Here is a 16,984-nt window from a genome sequence, read left to right as displayed (position 1 = left end):
TAATTTTATATCATAAATTAATTATAAATAATTATTGATATTACTTTTAAACTAATTATTATAGAAGTTAACGAGAAATGAAACAAGCAATAAAAATACCTATATCAGTTTATACAAGTTTTTTGTCCTTCTAATCTCTCGGGGAACATTACCACGTTAATATCATCTCAATGACATTACATTAACGTGTGAAAACATGAAAAATTACTAAATATGATTTATTTAATTTTTTATTATTTAAGTTTTATTTTCATAACTTTATCACTTATATTTTTAATTTTTGTTAAAAAAAAAACTCATTTTCTTTTAATGGTCACAGTAGAATAGTTTTACACAGTAAATTAATTATAAATGATTATTGATATTACTTTCAAACTAATTATTATGAAAGTTAACGAACTTATCATACATAAATAAATAATTAGATGATGATATAAAACTATTTTATACCTTGTATACACTAATAAGGAAAGAGAGGGGGAAGGCGTGTTCTTGAAGCAACAAATCTTTCCTACAAGGGTTGGAAGACTCCTCTTTGTGTGTATCCACCACCAAGAGACCAATATTTGTTATTAACTCTTTAATGAATGAAATCTTAAAGAGCAGGTCCTCTTTCCTCCTACTTGTAAAATTAGGTGTTAACTTTTCTGATTATGTATTTTGTGTCAGGTAACTAGATGTTTCTATTTATGTTTATAATGTCAAAGAAACAAGGATTTGAACTTTTCTATAAAAAAATAAATAATTTAAAATAATTTGAATCTTTTATTTATAAACATAAACATTGCCTCATGTATTTTAGTGTAAGGAGTTCCTTGGAGATGAGACAGATCTAATCCACAATTAATCACACTCACATCCATAATAATAGGAGGTAGCAATAGAATATTACCCTTGTAACAACTCTCACATTTATGAAATAATCATTCCTTTGTATATTAATTATATTATTGGTGGTAGCAAACAAATAATAATATTTCACTAAAATATTTATTTGATTAAATTAAATTCTCTAATTTAATTATCAAATAAATTATTTTCTTTTGTAAAGATTAGAACACTGGTATGTGTGTGATCCGGTAGGTTTCATACTAAATTCGTAGTAATTCAATGCTAATTAATTTAGTAATCAAGATAGTCATCTAACAACACAACACTACTGAGTGTCCGTCCGTCCGCATAACATGAAATAACATTTTTTACTTTCGAGAACAAACCAACCAAGAAGAATAGTGTAATATTTTCTTCCATCATTTATACCTCAAGGTTAACTCTAGAGTGTAGTGTTATTGTCAAGCTTTAATAAATTAACACATCTTATGAATGACTTGTCAAGGTCTTAATTCTATCACGGAGCTCACACTTAACTTATTACTTATGATCTAGAGTTGATGAATTCTTTCTTGATTAATTATTAATTCTATAAATATTTGATCATATCCAATATTCATTGACATATCAAGGTAATATTAACTATTATTAAGTGTCCTAAGGTATTAAGTGTCCGAAATTAAAATATAACAAATAATTTGTTAATTACTCTAGTAATCTTAGGTCAAACAAAACGGTTGTATTTCTTTTTGAGAATTTCTCATTGACATATCAAGGTAATATTAACTATTATGAATTTCTAATTATGTAAGTTAATGATGATCTTTACATATACAACATCTATATATATGTAATTTGATAAATGAGATCTATTAATCGTTATCCAATAATGATCATTACATATATATTAATCTATCCAGATGATTAATGTTTTGTTTACAATAATCATATGATCAAGAACAATATAGATTAAAATTATAAAAGACTTATGTCTTATTGTCATAATCTCTATCATGATAACAAACCTTTAGTTTTAGGACGTGTCAAATTAATAATTTAATAAAATAATAAATATGATAATAAAATAAAGAATATTTTTTTTCTAAAATTGATAGTACCATGAATTGTATCTTTAGTATACATATTTATCCCAACATATATAAATTCTAGTTCCATGGGTAACAAAACTATAGGATGAAGTGAGAATCGTGTTTGATTTTACTTGAATGAATCACATTATTTCTCAAATCTTGGTTTAAATTCAACCTATTCGTTTGTTAGATAGTGTACTTGAACTTGAACCACGAGATATTTGGGAGACATGAGGATTTAGGGGTCTTTGCGCAATAATTTGGTTAGATTTTTTCATTAAAATTAAAGTCATTTAAATCAAATATAAAAATGATATACTATTCATTTTGGTTGAGACCAAATCATCCAATTATCATATGATTTCGATTAGTTTTGCATTTTTACTAAAATATTTATTCTATTAAAAAAATTTACTTTTGTTTGATCTTTTAAATTAAATTATAATAATTTATTTTGCTAATAACAATCTACAAAGCTTGTTACTCTGCTAAACATTTTATAATAAAAATCTACCAATTTTTTTATCCATTCTACACCAAACACCAAATGTAAGTCTTCTAAAAAAGAAAATAATATATATTATATAAGTATGGTATACATAACAAAGTAAAATATTATAAAGCACTATAATTAAAACGCAAGTGGTATACATTATATAAAATGCATAACACTAAAAACACTATCCTAAAAAAAACACTAAAAAAAAATACAAGTATTGTGGTTTAGTAATTTAAGCACAAAATCATTTAAACAAATCCAAACAAAGGTTAGATTCAATTTTTTAAGTAGTTTTTTAATTTTATTTTTCATCGATAAATTTGAATACTCTTGAGACACACCGTGGAGTGGGAATATTATGGAGTACCATATTAGTACAAGCTTAAACATTTGAACTAAAATAGTACCAACGCCTAATAATCTTTTTCTAAACTAAGATGTGATCCATGCTTGTTGAATTGGACGGTCCAGGCTCAATTTAGATGACATGCATAAAACTCATTTATTCCTGAGATTATTTATATCATCTGGGAAGCACCAAGTTATTTACCACTACGAAAAAACACCTAAATAATGCAGACTTTTAATTTCAATTTTTTTTTTTATCATTTTGTGACACTGATAGCAACATTTAATTTGTTGAAACTTAAGATTTTTTTGTGTTAAATAAAATGTGAATTATGGGCATCAATGCAATTAATTAGCCTACTTTTATATACGGAAGAGCATTGAAAAAAAAAATAAAGGAAGAGGAAATCTTTAAAGTAAGAAAGAGTGAGAGGATTTATGAACAAACACAAACATGGATAGCTCTCCTTGAGCAGTATGCCCTAGGCCATGGAACTCCTTGACCATTGATTAAGCCCCATGCATACACGTAAGTATGTTACTTAATTTGGTTGCAGAAACACAATAACTGCAAATTGTATTTTTGAAATTGAAATAAACATTAGGTAAAAAAAATAACAAATTGACTTCTTTTTAATACTAACTTTACTAACTGCGTCATAGTTAAGTCATCATCGCGTAGTAAAGGGAGCATCTTTGTCTTCATCTTCCTTTGGAAAATCCTTTGTAAAGTTTTATTTTCTTATCCGAGGAGAATATCAAAATGATCATCTTCATCAAAGTTGAAGTTCAGATACTAAAATTAATCAAGTTTTACCCTTTATTTTGGAAAACACTCTTGAAACATGGATTTAAAAATGAGTGGATTTCGTGGGTGAGGTAGGATCAACCTAACATATTTTTACGCCTAAAGCTAATTTTAAAATGAGGTATGTCTAAAAGTAATAATAAGTTTTTTTACAAAAAGAAAATATTTTAATAAAATAATTATATTTTGATTGAGATAAGTGATAAGAGATTCAAAATTAAAAGAATATAGATAGTGACTTTTGAGCTGATTTTGGTGAGAATTGAATATTGAGGAGGCTTCGTCAATTAAGAGATATTTTCACTAATTGAAATGAAATTAATGAGTAATTATTATTTCTTATTTTGATTTTCAGAGTAATTATTTTCTAAGTGAAAACAAATAATAAAAATTATACAAAATACTAATGTTAAATGACTGGGACCTAAAACAAAGACTTCATTTGCTTCATGTGAAGGCCGGTCCTAGGGTAAGTTAGAAATATACGTTATAATTTTTAAAAATTTAAAAATATATAAATAATATATTTATACATGTTTTACTTTAAAAAGAATACCATATAATAATTTTTTGTGAAGAAAAATTGATATAAAAATTAAAATTATAAATATGATACTTCTATCTCATATTCTAATGAAGAAAAATTATATGATATTTATATATGTTATCATTTAAAACAAAGCTTAATTGTAAATTTTACCATTAAAATTTAATTATTTTATGAATTTTACTACCAACTTTTAAATTTTTACGGATTTTATTATTTAAAAAAAAATTTCCACGAAATTTATCATCCAAATTTCAACATTCACAAATTTTATCATTCAAATTTTGGGTTAAAAATTGCTCTCCCTAGATATCTCACTTATAAATATATAGGTTGTATTACTAATGCATGAATCATGTTTATTTTGCATCTCTTTAGATAGTCATTGTTGGGTAAATTTGGAAGGACTCAAAGGAATCAAAATAAAAATTGACCCATAAACACCTGTCTAACTCTGTCTCAACTTTGAGGGGAAAAACCCACTTTAACCGAGGTTGGGATTTTTCCCGACTTGGAATAGCGGGGGTTGGGGCAGGTATGCCACTCCCTGTGCTCCCTTGTACTTGCCCCTTTACATATATTTTTAGAATTATTAATAATATAGTTATATATTTATATATAATTCTATTATTATACGTGTTATATGTAATTATTAATCATATCATTATTTCATGTTTTATTTTTTATAATTATAAAAAATATAGAACAATTATTTTAATAATTAAATAAATAATATTGTAATTATAGCAAAATTATAACAAAATTAAAAACTATACATTTAACTAAATATAATTTATTTTTTAAATATGTTTGCGTTATTTATTATTTATTAAATTATATATATATATATATATATTGAATTAAAATGTAATTGATAATTTAATGCATGATTTATTTAAAATATTTGAACAAATATTTTAAAAAAATGTGAGATGAATTCACCTTGGATTCCTCCAAACCCGATGAGAATAAAGTTGGATTCCATTTTTTGACCCCTGCCTTTTATGAACCCAAAGCAGAACCCATCCTGCCTTTTGCAGGGATGGGGATTGGGAAACCCTGCCTAGGACTCACCCCGTTTCCATGGCTGACCTGATTGGTACTGAGTTCGAAACAATTAAGGCAACAATAACGTCTTTTGAATCATGTGTCCAGAGTGTGGCGTCATGGAAAAAATGATTTACAAGAATAAAGACTAACTTCGGCTTAATTCCTATTTCCAGAGTCTTTCGTTTTGAAGGCTCACCACTACATGTAATACATTATAATTTCCAATAGTCAGCGTTTTGCTTAATTTTTGACACTTTCAAGAAAGCTTTTTTTTCTTCTTTGTAATATACAAATTTTAAAAGTAATTGCATTTGTGTGGAAAGTTAGATGAAAAATGTGTATTTACATTTGAGTTTCCATGTATGGATTGTGTATTTATGTCCTCCTTGAACTTTGTTATATTGTAATTTGTAGGCGAGGAGAAATTTAAGTCTTCTGCAATTGGCAAAAACTTAAATGAGTTTGTAACTTGTTTTGCTTTTTATCAAAGAATATAGATCAAATTAAAAGGTACATCTTTTATAGGGATAGTTATATCTTTTTGGTTGATGTTTTCCCAATTCATGTTCAGATAATTAATTCAAATATTAAATTAAGATAACTAACTACTTAGTTGGATATTTACAATATGTAGTGTGTTATCGTGGGGAGTAGTATGCCTCAAGAGACTTGCTAAGAAGCTAAGAAACCAAAACAATAAAACACACACGACCTTTGAGACATTAAGAATCTATAAAAAAAAATAAAATCATTTAATACTTTTCATGATCACATCCTCAATAAGAGCCCTAGAGAATTTTATTAGTTATTACCATTATTAAATCAAGATTTCCTAGCCTTGGATAAAGTTACCACCAAAAGTTTAACTACAATAGCTAGTCATGTTTGAAATTACCCTTTGCATTTACATCAGTAAATAAACTAGCAAGTGAATCCCCCATGTCATCCTTTGTTTGGTTACTTCAATTTAAGATTTGTGTCACGTTAGTGTAAGATTCTTGATTGAGACAAATGCCACCTTCTTCGACAAGAATGAAGTTTATCATTGGTAGTAGACGGCGATAATGCATGCAAACCAACCTCTGGTAAAGATTTGTTGATGGAGGCTTTCGTGATGCCTTGATTTTCTCCTTCATCATTATATATAGTCTCCTTATCATCATTTGGTGATGAGCCAATCAACAAATCAGTACTCTTATCATTGATATGACAGGGATCTTTTTTGGCAGCAACATCTGCTACTCTCTTTGGGACTAACCGATCATCTGCAAGAGACAATTTACCAAGACTTGTTAAAACTAACGACAACAACAAATTACAATTTAACTTTGGATATAAAATGGTGATGTCACAAGTAAAGGTGAGAGAAAAGTATTTCTTTTATATTTTGCAAAGCAACAAGGCCAGATCCTGAAAAGAAGCAGTTTATTTATGTGGTTTCTATTCAGCTTCATGAATACAAATCACTAATCACTTGCAAAAACTGTCAAATGTTGATACGCCAATTTTTAATCCTAATCAAAAGAACTCAGGAAACCAAAGTATAAAAAAACTTCGTACCCCATTGCCCAGAGGCTCTTCGCTATGCGAAGGTATGGGGGAGGGATGTTGTACGCAGCCTTAACCTTGCATATGCAAAGAGGCCGCAGGAAACCAAAGTAAAACAAACAAAATTGACAAGATCAAATTAACAACAACAAACAATAATAGTCTTGTCCCATTAGATGAGATCAGTCTCATGGGTCACACAATGACATTGGACTCCGTTAGAAAACAAATTCTCAAGGATATTATTCACAATGAGATTAAAAAAAATCACAATGAAATCCCTTATACTAATTTCTTCCAGTGTTCTTGGATGACAAGATCAATTCAATCAAACTAATTAGTTTTATGTCGCATTTAACAGCATTTGCATGTTTGAGATCCAGAGATCACAATAACAACTAAAAGAACAGGTTATTGGCTCCCAAGTAAACTTAACAAGTGATTGAGTTTGGTACTTTCATATATAAAATTGTTGAGTCCGAACATATAGTAATATGAAAAAGACAAAATCGTTAGCAGTACATTTGTTATAAAACAGTTAAATTGTCATAAACTGAAATACCCATCACAAAATTAAATATTAAAACTAATAAGACTTGGAAAATATGGAACAGCAGAAACAAGCACACCATTCTTACCCCCAAGAAAAGACACGATACAATTATAATTAACATTTGATGTTTGGACAAAAACAATTCCACCAGAGTCCACAGCTTGACTTTCATTCACCCTTTTATGCTTCCTCTCGAGTAATATAAACTTGTCTGATTTCCAAACACATTCTAATGTAACAAAATCATCACTAACAGGGTAGAAATCTCTAAAAACCTGCATCAATAGTATATATATATAAAAAAAGAATATATTAGCATGTAGAAATTAGAATATCACTTTAGATTCATATCCATGTCTAAGCATAAATATGTATACAACAGAGATTTTTGTCATACAAACAAACCTCGGTTTCATTGTGAGTTGTTTTTATTGATTGCTTCTTTATAGAGAGTATAGAAACCATGTTGAACAATGAAACAACATCAAGTAATATCTGCACAAGGGGGGGAAAGAAGGTTTGAGTAACTAAACCAATAGAGCTAGAAGATCAATTCACGATCACAGAGTTATACTATCTAGTGCTATCCTAATAATATCACGTTTACTTTCAACCTAATTTAAATTTTAGAAACAACGCCAGCATCAGTGTTCCACATTAAATAAATTCCAACTTAAAAATGATACAACCTGGATTAAATACATTAACTCAAGAAACTTACTTGTTGAACCAGAACTCGGAGACGTGCAAGCAAAGCCATAATTGTCACAGAAAATCCCATAAAAAAAGATTGAGCAAACAATACAGATACCTCACTATTAAATAGTCAAGGAAAGGACTTTGATGTAGCATATTTAAACAGACTACTCATAAAATGGTCAAGAAGAATACTACGGCCACTCGCAGTCTGACACTACTAGCAGTAACAATGATAAAAATTTCTTTGTGTATTCTACTTTTCCAAAGTATAAAGTAAAATAATGATCCCTGGATAAAATAACAGACCAAAATATGACATTAACAATAACCAATCATTATCTGAAAATAGCCTCCAAAAATGTAGAACACTGAAATAAACATAATCTAGGGCTTTAGAAAGGAAAGGGAAGAAGATGACATCAAAGTTGGCAAGTGTGAACTAAGAAGTCCATGTTTCAATGAAGATCAATAGCAACCAACAGACATGCAAAGGGCAAATTATCAACATAATTGAGTAACAAAAGATGGGCAACAAAAAAAATTCCAACATAAAATTATTATATACAATTTGTGTATGCAAGCAAACTCCTAATGTTTTACAAATGGTATTGTAGTTACACAGGGAAAAAAAAACAAAGCCAAAGAAAAAAGATTAATACAAGCAAATTATGGAGCATGTTATATCATTTGGCAACACCAAGTACCAATCAACCAGTACACATGTATGAAACGAAAGAAAAAGATTTTATATGTCTAAAATTTTGATCAGAGTATGGCCAATTAAGTAAACTATGAGCATATAGGATAAATAAATAAGCTAACCATTAAAACACAAATCAAATTAGACTATTAGCAGAAGCAGAAGGATATGATGCAGCCTTCAGTATTGGTTCAACCATCTGCATGAGAAACAGAACACAAATTGAGATAGGATAATGGGTTCCATAAAAATAAGCAATCCAATGTTAAATCTATAATGATGCATAGGGAAAATGATTCATATTAGAGTCATAAACAATTTGATTTTAGTGAGAAATACTCGTTATAGTCATACTATTAATGGAAAGAGGACGGCAAGTGAGTTACCACAGCATGAACACACTGATCTTAATGTACAAAGTAAGAAAGAGAGTTAGAGCAACAATAATATTTATCAGCAATTTCACCTCTACTAGTAAGTGTGCAACACCTAACAGACGCTCCATAAAATTATGCTTTTCATTATGACATTTTCTCCTTTTTAAGCTGTAATGAAACAGTAAGTAGAACAATATCATCATCAACAAGACAGGACTTGCAATATTATCATAAAGACATACCAAAGGGGAAATTTCATCACAAATATATTTTGAAAACCAAAAATAAATTCAAACAATGAAGTATGACTGAGATGTTCAATTATGCAAAGAGAGAGTAAGCCATCTCACAAAATTGAAATCGTATTTTGGAATAATAATGTTGCCACATCCATATATACAAATTCTTTAACCATAAGTCCACAATGTGCAGGTCAGAATAATGGTCTACTGTATCACTTCTCTTGACATGAAGATTAAAAATTGTCACTTCCCATTTTCATGAGATGTAAAATTAGAATTTCAAAGTTTTCCAATTCCTTTCTCTTTGCCTTGCACATACTACACAAAAGAAAAGGCCAAACAAAATTGAATTGAGCATATTGAAAAAAAGAAGGATCCCCATGTCAATGTGCTATACGCACCTGAGGCATACTATCCCCCCCTCCTCCCTCCTCCCCAGTCCCAAAAAAAAGTAAAATAAAATAAAAATTCAGTCATTAAGGAATACTGCTACTAAAATCAGGGGTTAGAGTTGGAGAGGTCATAATTGAAATATCACTGACTATATCAGCACTTTAAACACTACATATTGTAAGCACTAAGCATTCAATCATGTTACCTTGTTGGCTATAATAATTTTATATCTGAATTGATTCTTTGTACATGAATTGGAAAAACATCAACCAAAAACTTGTTAGAAATAAGTTAAACCTACCTCTCTAAAAGATGAAGCTTCTGTTTTGGTCTATCTTCTTTGATAACAAGCAAACATGATGTTACAAGCTCCTCCAAGTTTGCCAATTGCAGCAGCCTTAAATCCCTCCTTACCTGCAAATTACAATACAGCACAGCACAAAATCCAAAAAGGACATAAATACACATTGCATCATGAAAACTTAAATGTAAATACACATTTCCATTCAAATTTCCACACAAATGCAATTACTTTTAAAATTTGTATATTACAAAAAGAAAGAAAGCTTTCATGAAACTGTGAAAATGCCAAGCATTAAGAAAACTCATATTGAACAGCGACTGTAGAGAAACTATAATGTATAATGTGTAGTGGGGAACCTTCAAAAGACGCTGGAAATAGGAACCGCGTCGGTGCTGGTTCTTATTCTTGTATACCATTCTTTGTAGGATGCCACCCTCAGATTGGAGTTGGCCAAGCATAGACATTATGCTTGCCTCAATTGTTTTGAATTCTGTATCCATTGAATCCCTTCAAGTTCATCCAACAATTACTATCTAAAGTCATGCAAAATAAACATGGTTCTTGCATTAGTGACACAAACAACCAAGTTAACAAGAAAAAAAACGAGAATGAATATTCACATTTTAATTCATACAGAAAGAAATTAAGAATGAACAAGAAAGCACTTAATTCAGTGTTAATAATTAGTGCACATTACAAGGCAATCACATAAAAAACAGTCATGTCTATAATTGAAATAGACAAGCAAATGAGGCATAACCAACGCATAGGTCAATAGCTACTAGAATTAAACAAAAGTAAATTAATCATGATTCATGCATAGGTGATGCAAACAACCTATATATAGTTTATAAGGAGCATACATAGTAAGAATAGTTCTCATTTTAAGAATGTAAGAACCATAAATCTAGGTCATACAATGATACATGGATGGTATATGGTTAAAATTAAAAGTTAGTGGTCACATGACCAATTAAGAAAGTCACGTGCATTTATCTTTTAATCTTAACCATTCAAATATATATTTCTCTTTATTTATCCATATGGATTTGTTTTCCACATTGGAGGTAATCTAGAGAAATATTTTGATACATAAAGAGTCTTTTTAAATGTCAGGGCACCACAAATTAAACTAGTCAACAACTCCAATACTCTATCTCCTCACTCCTAAGCAAAGAAATTGAACACAGTCTAATTATAGGTAACTATTAAAATCAGGGTTTAATTTAGCAAGGTGTTGCTGGACCTGCCATCCAGAATGAATCACTTATCCGCCTTGGTTTTAAACCAAGCTACACAAGAAAACATGAAATTCATACTCAAGTGAATTTACTTAAAACAGTAAATGCATAACAGAGTCCATCACTCACACCAAGTTACAAGTTACACAGAACCAAAAGAACTGCAATTTAACGAGCAGCAACAACTTAAAATATTTTACAGGCTCATATCACAGAGCATGGTGTGAGATTAATAATAATAAAAAAAAAAAACAACTTACAAGAGAACATTAAGCAACACTAGGCATCATGGACACCAAACGCTTATTTTCACAGCACACAATTACAATAATTAATCATTAACCATCAAAGAATGATTATTGGCAGAGAGAATATATAGACATGAAAATTATTACACATTACTCGTTTGAATGGAAGCGAGTGCTTTCTGATTATTGGCAGAGAGAAGAGACCAAAACCTTAATCGTCGTTCACACAGTAGCGTCAGTGCGTGAATGTATGTGGCTCCGATCAACTTCACTGTGAGACTGATTAAGAAAAGTTTTCGGCGGTGGCGGGGAAGATTGGAGAGGGGCAGAAAGACCAGGGTTCTTTTTCACGTGTACGTGGCACGTGCCACCTTTCCCTTTTTTTATTAAGTATAATATATTTATATATGTTTCTATAAAAAAAATATTTAGTTATGTTATATTTCTTTCAAAAAAGCAATATTTTTTATACCATAATATTATTAGTATAAAATATACATTAATTTTATTAATGATTAATTTTCATCTGACTAATTATCCAACGAAAAGTCTTTGTTAATCATGTTTTTTACACAAGATTAAAAAAATAAAATTACTATTATCTATCTATCTCTTTTTTTTTATAGAAATCTATCTCTTTCTTTTATTTACTTATAAAATTTGTTATATTAACATAAATTCTCTTTTTAAAAGAAAAATACTATCTATCTAACTTGACTTTTGCATAAAAGAACTTATGTTAAATTATGTAAGGGGTTTCATAAGCTTGATTTTATGATAAATTATGTAACTGGCTTCAATAATATGCATTATGCAACATGTATGTGTTAATAATGTAGTTTATTTGTTCTTTTTGAAATGTTATTGGAGTAATTTGTCATATTCCTTGATTATTTTACACTGAGACGCCTCACTAATGTCATCATTTATACAGTTTGTTTTTGGATACTGGATTGAGTTTCTCCTGGCTACTATCTTTTGGGATTATAGTCCTTCTCTGCTTCCACTCACATTCTTAAAGTTGAACTTAATTTTACAAAACAGTTAGTAATAAAAAATTTACTATTTAAAATGAACAAAAATTGGTCTCAGTACTTGAACATCTTGTGAAGGTACAGTGTTGGGGATTATTCTATACTTGTTATCACCAATTTAACTACACATTTTCACAAATATCTATAGGGATAGAGAGGTTTTCTTTTTTCCTTTTTACCTTCAGTGGCACATTCACAACTAACACTAATCCTGTGATGCTTACAAGAAAATATTTAAGCATGAGTTTGTCAATAAAGTGACTGCCTATAAAATCACTGGATATGCTAGCTATTTGAAGTTTACATTCTACTCAAGTAATATTAAAGAAAAGTTTCACATTCTGTTTGTGTTAATGTAAACTAGCATATTTCAAACTTTTGTTACAGTTATAGAATACTACAAATGAGTGTGTTTTTTTTATATAAAAGTTCTGTATAATGTGTAATCTCCTTTTGATTGCATGTGACTAGCCAACAGTCTTAAAAAAGGCATATTTGCTGTTTGTTTTGAAACCTTTCACCTGCTTATTTTATTGGATCTTATTAAAATTTAGACTTAATTATATTTTTTGTCCGTTAAATCAGAAGTATATTTTTGTCAAAATCAGACGCAAATAATAGTGTATATAAAAAAAAAGAACCAAGGATGCAGAATTTAAAGCGTACGTCAAGACATTTTTAGTAAATATAAAATAAATCACTTGAGCTAAAAGTTCATAAACTCACTCTTTCGTACAATTAGATTAATCCAAATGTTTAATCTAATAAGATGTTTTTTTTTCTCTTCATTTTTTGGGTTCCAGTGTGTTGCTTGATAACAAGTAACCCCACAAAAAAGGAAAGCACATTACAAAGGACTAAGTGACTAATTTATTTGCCAATTCAAATGGCCAGTAACTGTTCCATATTAATAGGAGATATGTATTTTGAAGGTCCATTAAAAATTTCATCCACAAAGATGCGAGCAGCTGCCTCTGTAGGATGGAATGCATCCCAGAAAATATGGTCTTTTCTATTGGAACAAATGCTCGAAATTGGCAGGCATGGAATTTGGGCATTCAACTCACCAAGTCCACAACATGCAGCTTTCACATTAGCAAATCCTGAAAAAAGGGACATAGATTCCTTATAAAATTTTCTTTCTCCTCATTCCAATCTTAGCAACTTTCTAAACTTAATATATTCTCTAAAATTAGAAATTATCAGAAACATGAAATCAACCATAAGGATTAGTTTTTATAACAAGTTTTGTAAACTGATTATAAATATACAATTTAACATTAAAATTGTTGTGGTAACTTTTAAGTTTAAATATGTTTTTAATTATGGTAAATATGACAAAAGTTTGTTTTATTTCCTGAAAAAAATTATCAATTTTTTCCTATAAATTTATTTTTTATATATCATATTTACAAGGAGTAACAAACATATTAAACCTATTTTTTATCAAGTATTTTAAAAAAAGTTGTCTGTGTTATGGTGTCCTATCTCCCAATGTCTAGGCTAACAATGTAAAGGGATGTTGAACAATGTGTTAATATATACCGTAAGAAGCTGGATTGTGAACAAGGTCTTGGATGGCAGCATAAGTATCAAAGTAAGAGTAACTTATGTCTTTGTTCTCCAATTGCCATTCCTTTAACATGGATTGAAGAGCTTCATTATATTTAACCGACAAGTCATTGGCTTCAGAAACACATTCTGTTTTGTTCTTGACCCTGTATGCAGGGCAGCACCCAATTGCACCAACACCAGCAATCTCAAATTTCTTTGCACCATTGTTGTATAATCTCTGCCAAAAATTTGCCAAACCAAAAGGAAAAAATATATAAACAACACAAGTTTTAAGTTTTCACCCTTCCAAGCTTATAATCTTGATCATAGAAGTGGTAATTAGTAAGTACGTGTTTGGTTCCGTGTCTAGATCATCTAAAACTACGCTGAAATATCAAGTTAACATGATTTTAGAAATGGTTTCACAGTAAAAATTTGATTATGCGTCCAAAATTAATTTTGAGTTGAAGTAATTTTGGGTTAGATAAAAAAATATTAAGTATTACAGTACTATTAACTTGATTTTAAATAAAAACATTCAAATATAAATCATTTTAGTTCAAAATCAATTTTATTCGAAATCAATGTTAGAGCACTCAATCAAACACAATCTAAGTAGCTGCTTACTATTTACAACCATTGTGTTTACCTGTAGTTGCACTTTTAATGTGGAAGCCATGGAATCCACGTACTGCTGAGGGGTGTTTTTCTTTTGAAGATCCTTTGAGTCAAAGTAACCAAAGATATCATTGCCACCAATCACCACAATGAAGATGGACTTTGAGAGGTGTTTCCCGAGAGTAGATGCTCCTATTTGTTGTATCAGTTGTTCATGCACTTGTGAGTAGTAGTCCACTTGCTTTGGCAAAGGTATTGATTGCCTCTGCAAGAATTGTCATCCAGAAGGGATAGCTCAGCTGGGGGAAGATTTTCTTTATTTATTTTGTCATTTTCTTATCATTCTGGGAACATATGTTCTTTTTCTTGGTCGTGTACTTTCTTTTTAGGTTGAAAGAAAAGTTAGCAACATAATCTTTGATATGTTGTTTATTGTTTGGATGAATTTCATATTGACCTAACTAATTAAATAATGAATGAGAAAAAATTATTATATAATCTATGATCATTACATTCATGTTTATGGTTCTAGTCAATTTTCGCATGACATGTGATTAAGTTTTATTGACTATTTTTGGTAAATTGAAAAACTCAATTACATATCACAATAAGTCAATAAAATTGACTAAAACCATAGATAGACATGTGATAGACCGGACCATACAATAATCTCTCTGGATGAGGACATGATGAGTAAAAACAAAAATTGGAGGAAGAAAACAGAAAATTAGAACTCTACTTACAAATCCTTTATCTGAGGCATTAAATATTCCAGCACCTCCGGAGGCAAAATTAACACCACCCAAGAAAGATACGTTCTTCTTGTTGTTGTTGTGGACCTTAGATACTAGGGAGAGATAAGGTGGAGAAGTAGGTAGGCCCAAGTTTTCAGCTGCAACCCAACCATTCATTTGATGCAAATATTAGTAAAACACAATTTGTAATTTTGTATCACTATTATCAATATGCAATTATGCAAGCCTCAATAAAAACAACAATAAGACAATCACATTAACTTTTTTGGTTGTTTATGTACAATACAAGTTTTCTTTGCCTCCAACCTCTTGTCTCCTAATCAAGGAGAAAGTATGTCAATGTTTTATTTCCCTCCTTTCTATACACAAAGTGCCTTCTTTTTTTTCCTTTTGCTTGTGTCCATAAAGCATATATATTTAAATTATATAAACTTTTCTGAAGTCAATACACGAAAACATGTACTAATGACTCCCATGTTGATGGCCCTTTTATGCCTTTTGAGAGCCATCCCATCAACCATGATTTTCTTACAGGAGAAAACATTGCAGAAAATAAGGAATATGTGGCTTAAAGTGTTGCTCACAAATTTTTGTCCATGGCAGATATTTAATTCCAAAAAAAAAGTAGCCAATTAAAGATTCCTAATTATAAGACTTGTAACTTACTAAACATGTAGTAGAGGAGAAACATGCAGAAACTATACAACTTAATGACGTACAATACTAAGAAATAAATGAGATTAGATAGATTTCAATGAAGAAACATCTCACTTAAGCTGGCTTTAAAAAAGAAAAGTGATGATATTCTCAAAGTTTAATATTGAAATAGAGAAGAAGAGAAGCTAAATATGAGATTATAGCAAAAGACCAAGAATGTTCTTAAAAAGATTATCATATTTAAAGGTACTTACCTACAGTAAAGTGAACAATTTATTGTATGAAAGTTTTGAAAAACAATAATATAGTCAATTTTGAATCAACTTACCAATTAAATCTGCAGCATTCTTGCCATTGCTAAATCTCCCAGTGGGTTTCTTAGTTGGAAAATCAATGCCATAGTGAGGAAGAATTGCCTTTTCAATGGAGAGACTCAAGTAATTGTTGTTGCCAACATCAACAAGTGAGTCTCCAAACACATAAACTGCTGGAGCCTTTTGAGCCTCCAAGAAACTAAAGCTGAAGATGAAGAAAGAGATAAAGAGAAGGGAATTTCCCATAACAATTCTGTTGCCCATATTGGAATGATCCTGCTGATTAGAATTGGCGTGTGGAATTAGAGAAGGGTTGGCTAGAGATATAAAGATGCAAAAATCAAAAACTTGACAAGTGTAGACGATGGTGTGAAAAGAAGAATTTTTATTGAAGGCTAGTGAGAACTGAGAAGTGACACTGACTATAGTGACAGATTGTGGAGCAAAGACTACCCCAGATATTCAATGTCAACCAACTTTGGTTCATATTGTTATAAACTGGTGATAGGCAAAAATATAAATTGTCATTGTCATATGGAAAAAAAAATCTTTGTATACTTTCTTTGCTGAAAT

At 29.8% G+C, this 16,984-nt stretch overlaps 2 protein-coding genes across 5 annotated transcripts; both read right to left on the bottom strand.

Moving 5' to 3' along the window:
- Window positions 1-5,947: 5,947 nt before the first annotated feature.
- On the bottom strand, window positions 5,948-11,857 carry LOC100790670 (uncharacterized). 4 transcript variants are annotated; one of them, XM_014779409.2, is made up of 9 exons: window positions 11,634-11,857; window positions 10,347-10,523; window positions 9,988-10,100; window positions 9,141-9,219; window positions 8,845-8,873; window positions 7,997-8,090; window positions 7,681-7,770; window positions 7,361-7,550; window positions 5,948-6,439 (listed from the first exon to the last, which is right to left on the bottom strand). In XM_014779409.2, the coding sequence occupies exons 2-9, from the start codon at window positions 10,488-10,490 to the stop codon at window positions 6,159-6,161; spliced, it is 1,020 nt and encodes a 339-aa protein (XP_014634895.1). In that variant the 5' UTR covers window positions 10,491-10,523; window positions 11,634-11,857; the 3' UTR covers window positions 5,948-6,158. The 4 variants fall into 4 exon arrangements, with proteins under 4 accessions (XP_014634895.1, XP_014634897.1, XP_014634896.1 ...); XM_014779411.3 differs by having other exon boundaries at window positions 11,690-11,838; XM_014779410.3 differs by having other exon boundaries at window positions 11,627-11,837.
- A 1,331-nt stretch (window positions 11,858-13,188) lies between these two features.
- LOC100790145 (GDSL esterase/lipase At5g55050) lies at window positions 13,189-16,984 on the bottom strand. The gene is made up of 5 exons (XM_003532086.5): window positions 16,426-16,984; window positions 15,429-15,577; window positions 14,717-14,950; window positions 14,059-14,305; window positions 13,189-13,616 (listed from the first exon to the last, which is right to left on the bottom strand). The coding sequence occupies exons 1-5, from the start codon at window positions 16,673-16,675 to the stop codon at window positions 13,396-13,398; spliced, it is 1,101 nt and encodes a 366-aa protein (XP_003532134.1). The 5' UTR covers window positions 16,676-16,984; the 3' UTR covers window positions 13,189-13,395.

This window comes from Glycine max, chromosome 8 (genome assembly GCF_000004515.6).
Source record: "Glycine max cultivar Williams 82 chromosome 8, Glycine_max_v4.0, whole genome shotgun sequence".
In the NCBI taxonomy this organism is placed as follows: domain Eukaryota; kingdom Viridiplantae; phylum Streptophyta; class Magnoliopsida; order Fabales; family Fabaceae; genus Glycine; species Glycine max.
This window is presented reverse-complemented; position numbering and strand designations above follow the sequence as displayed.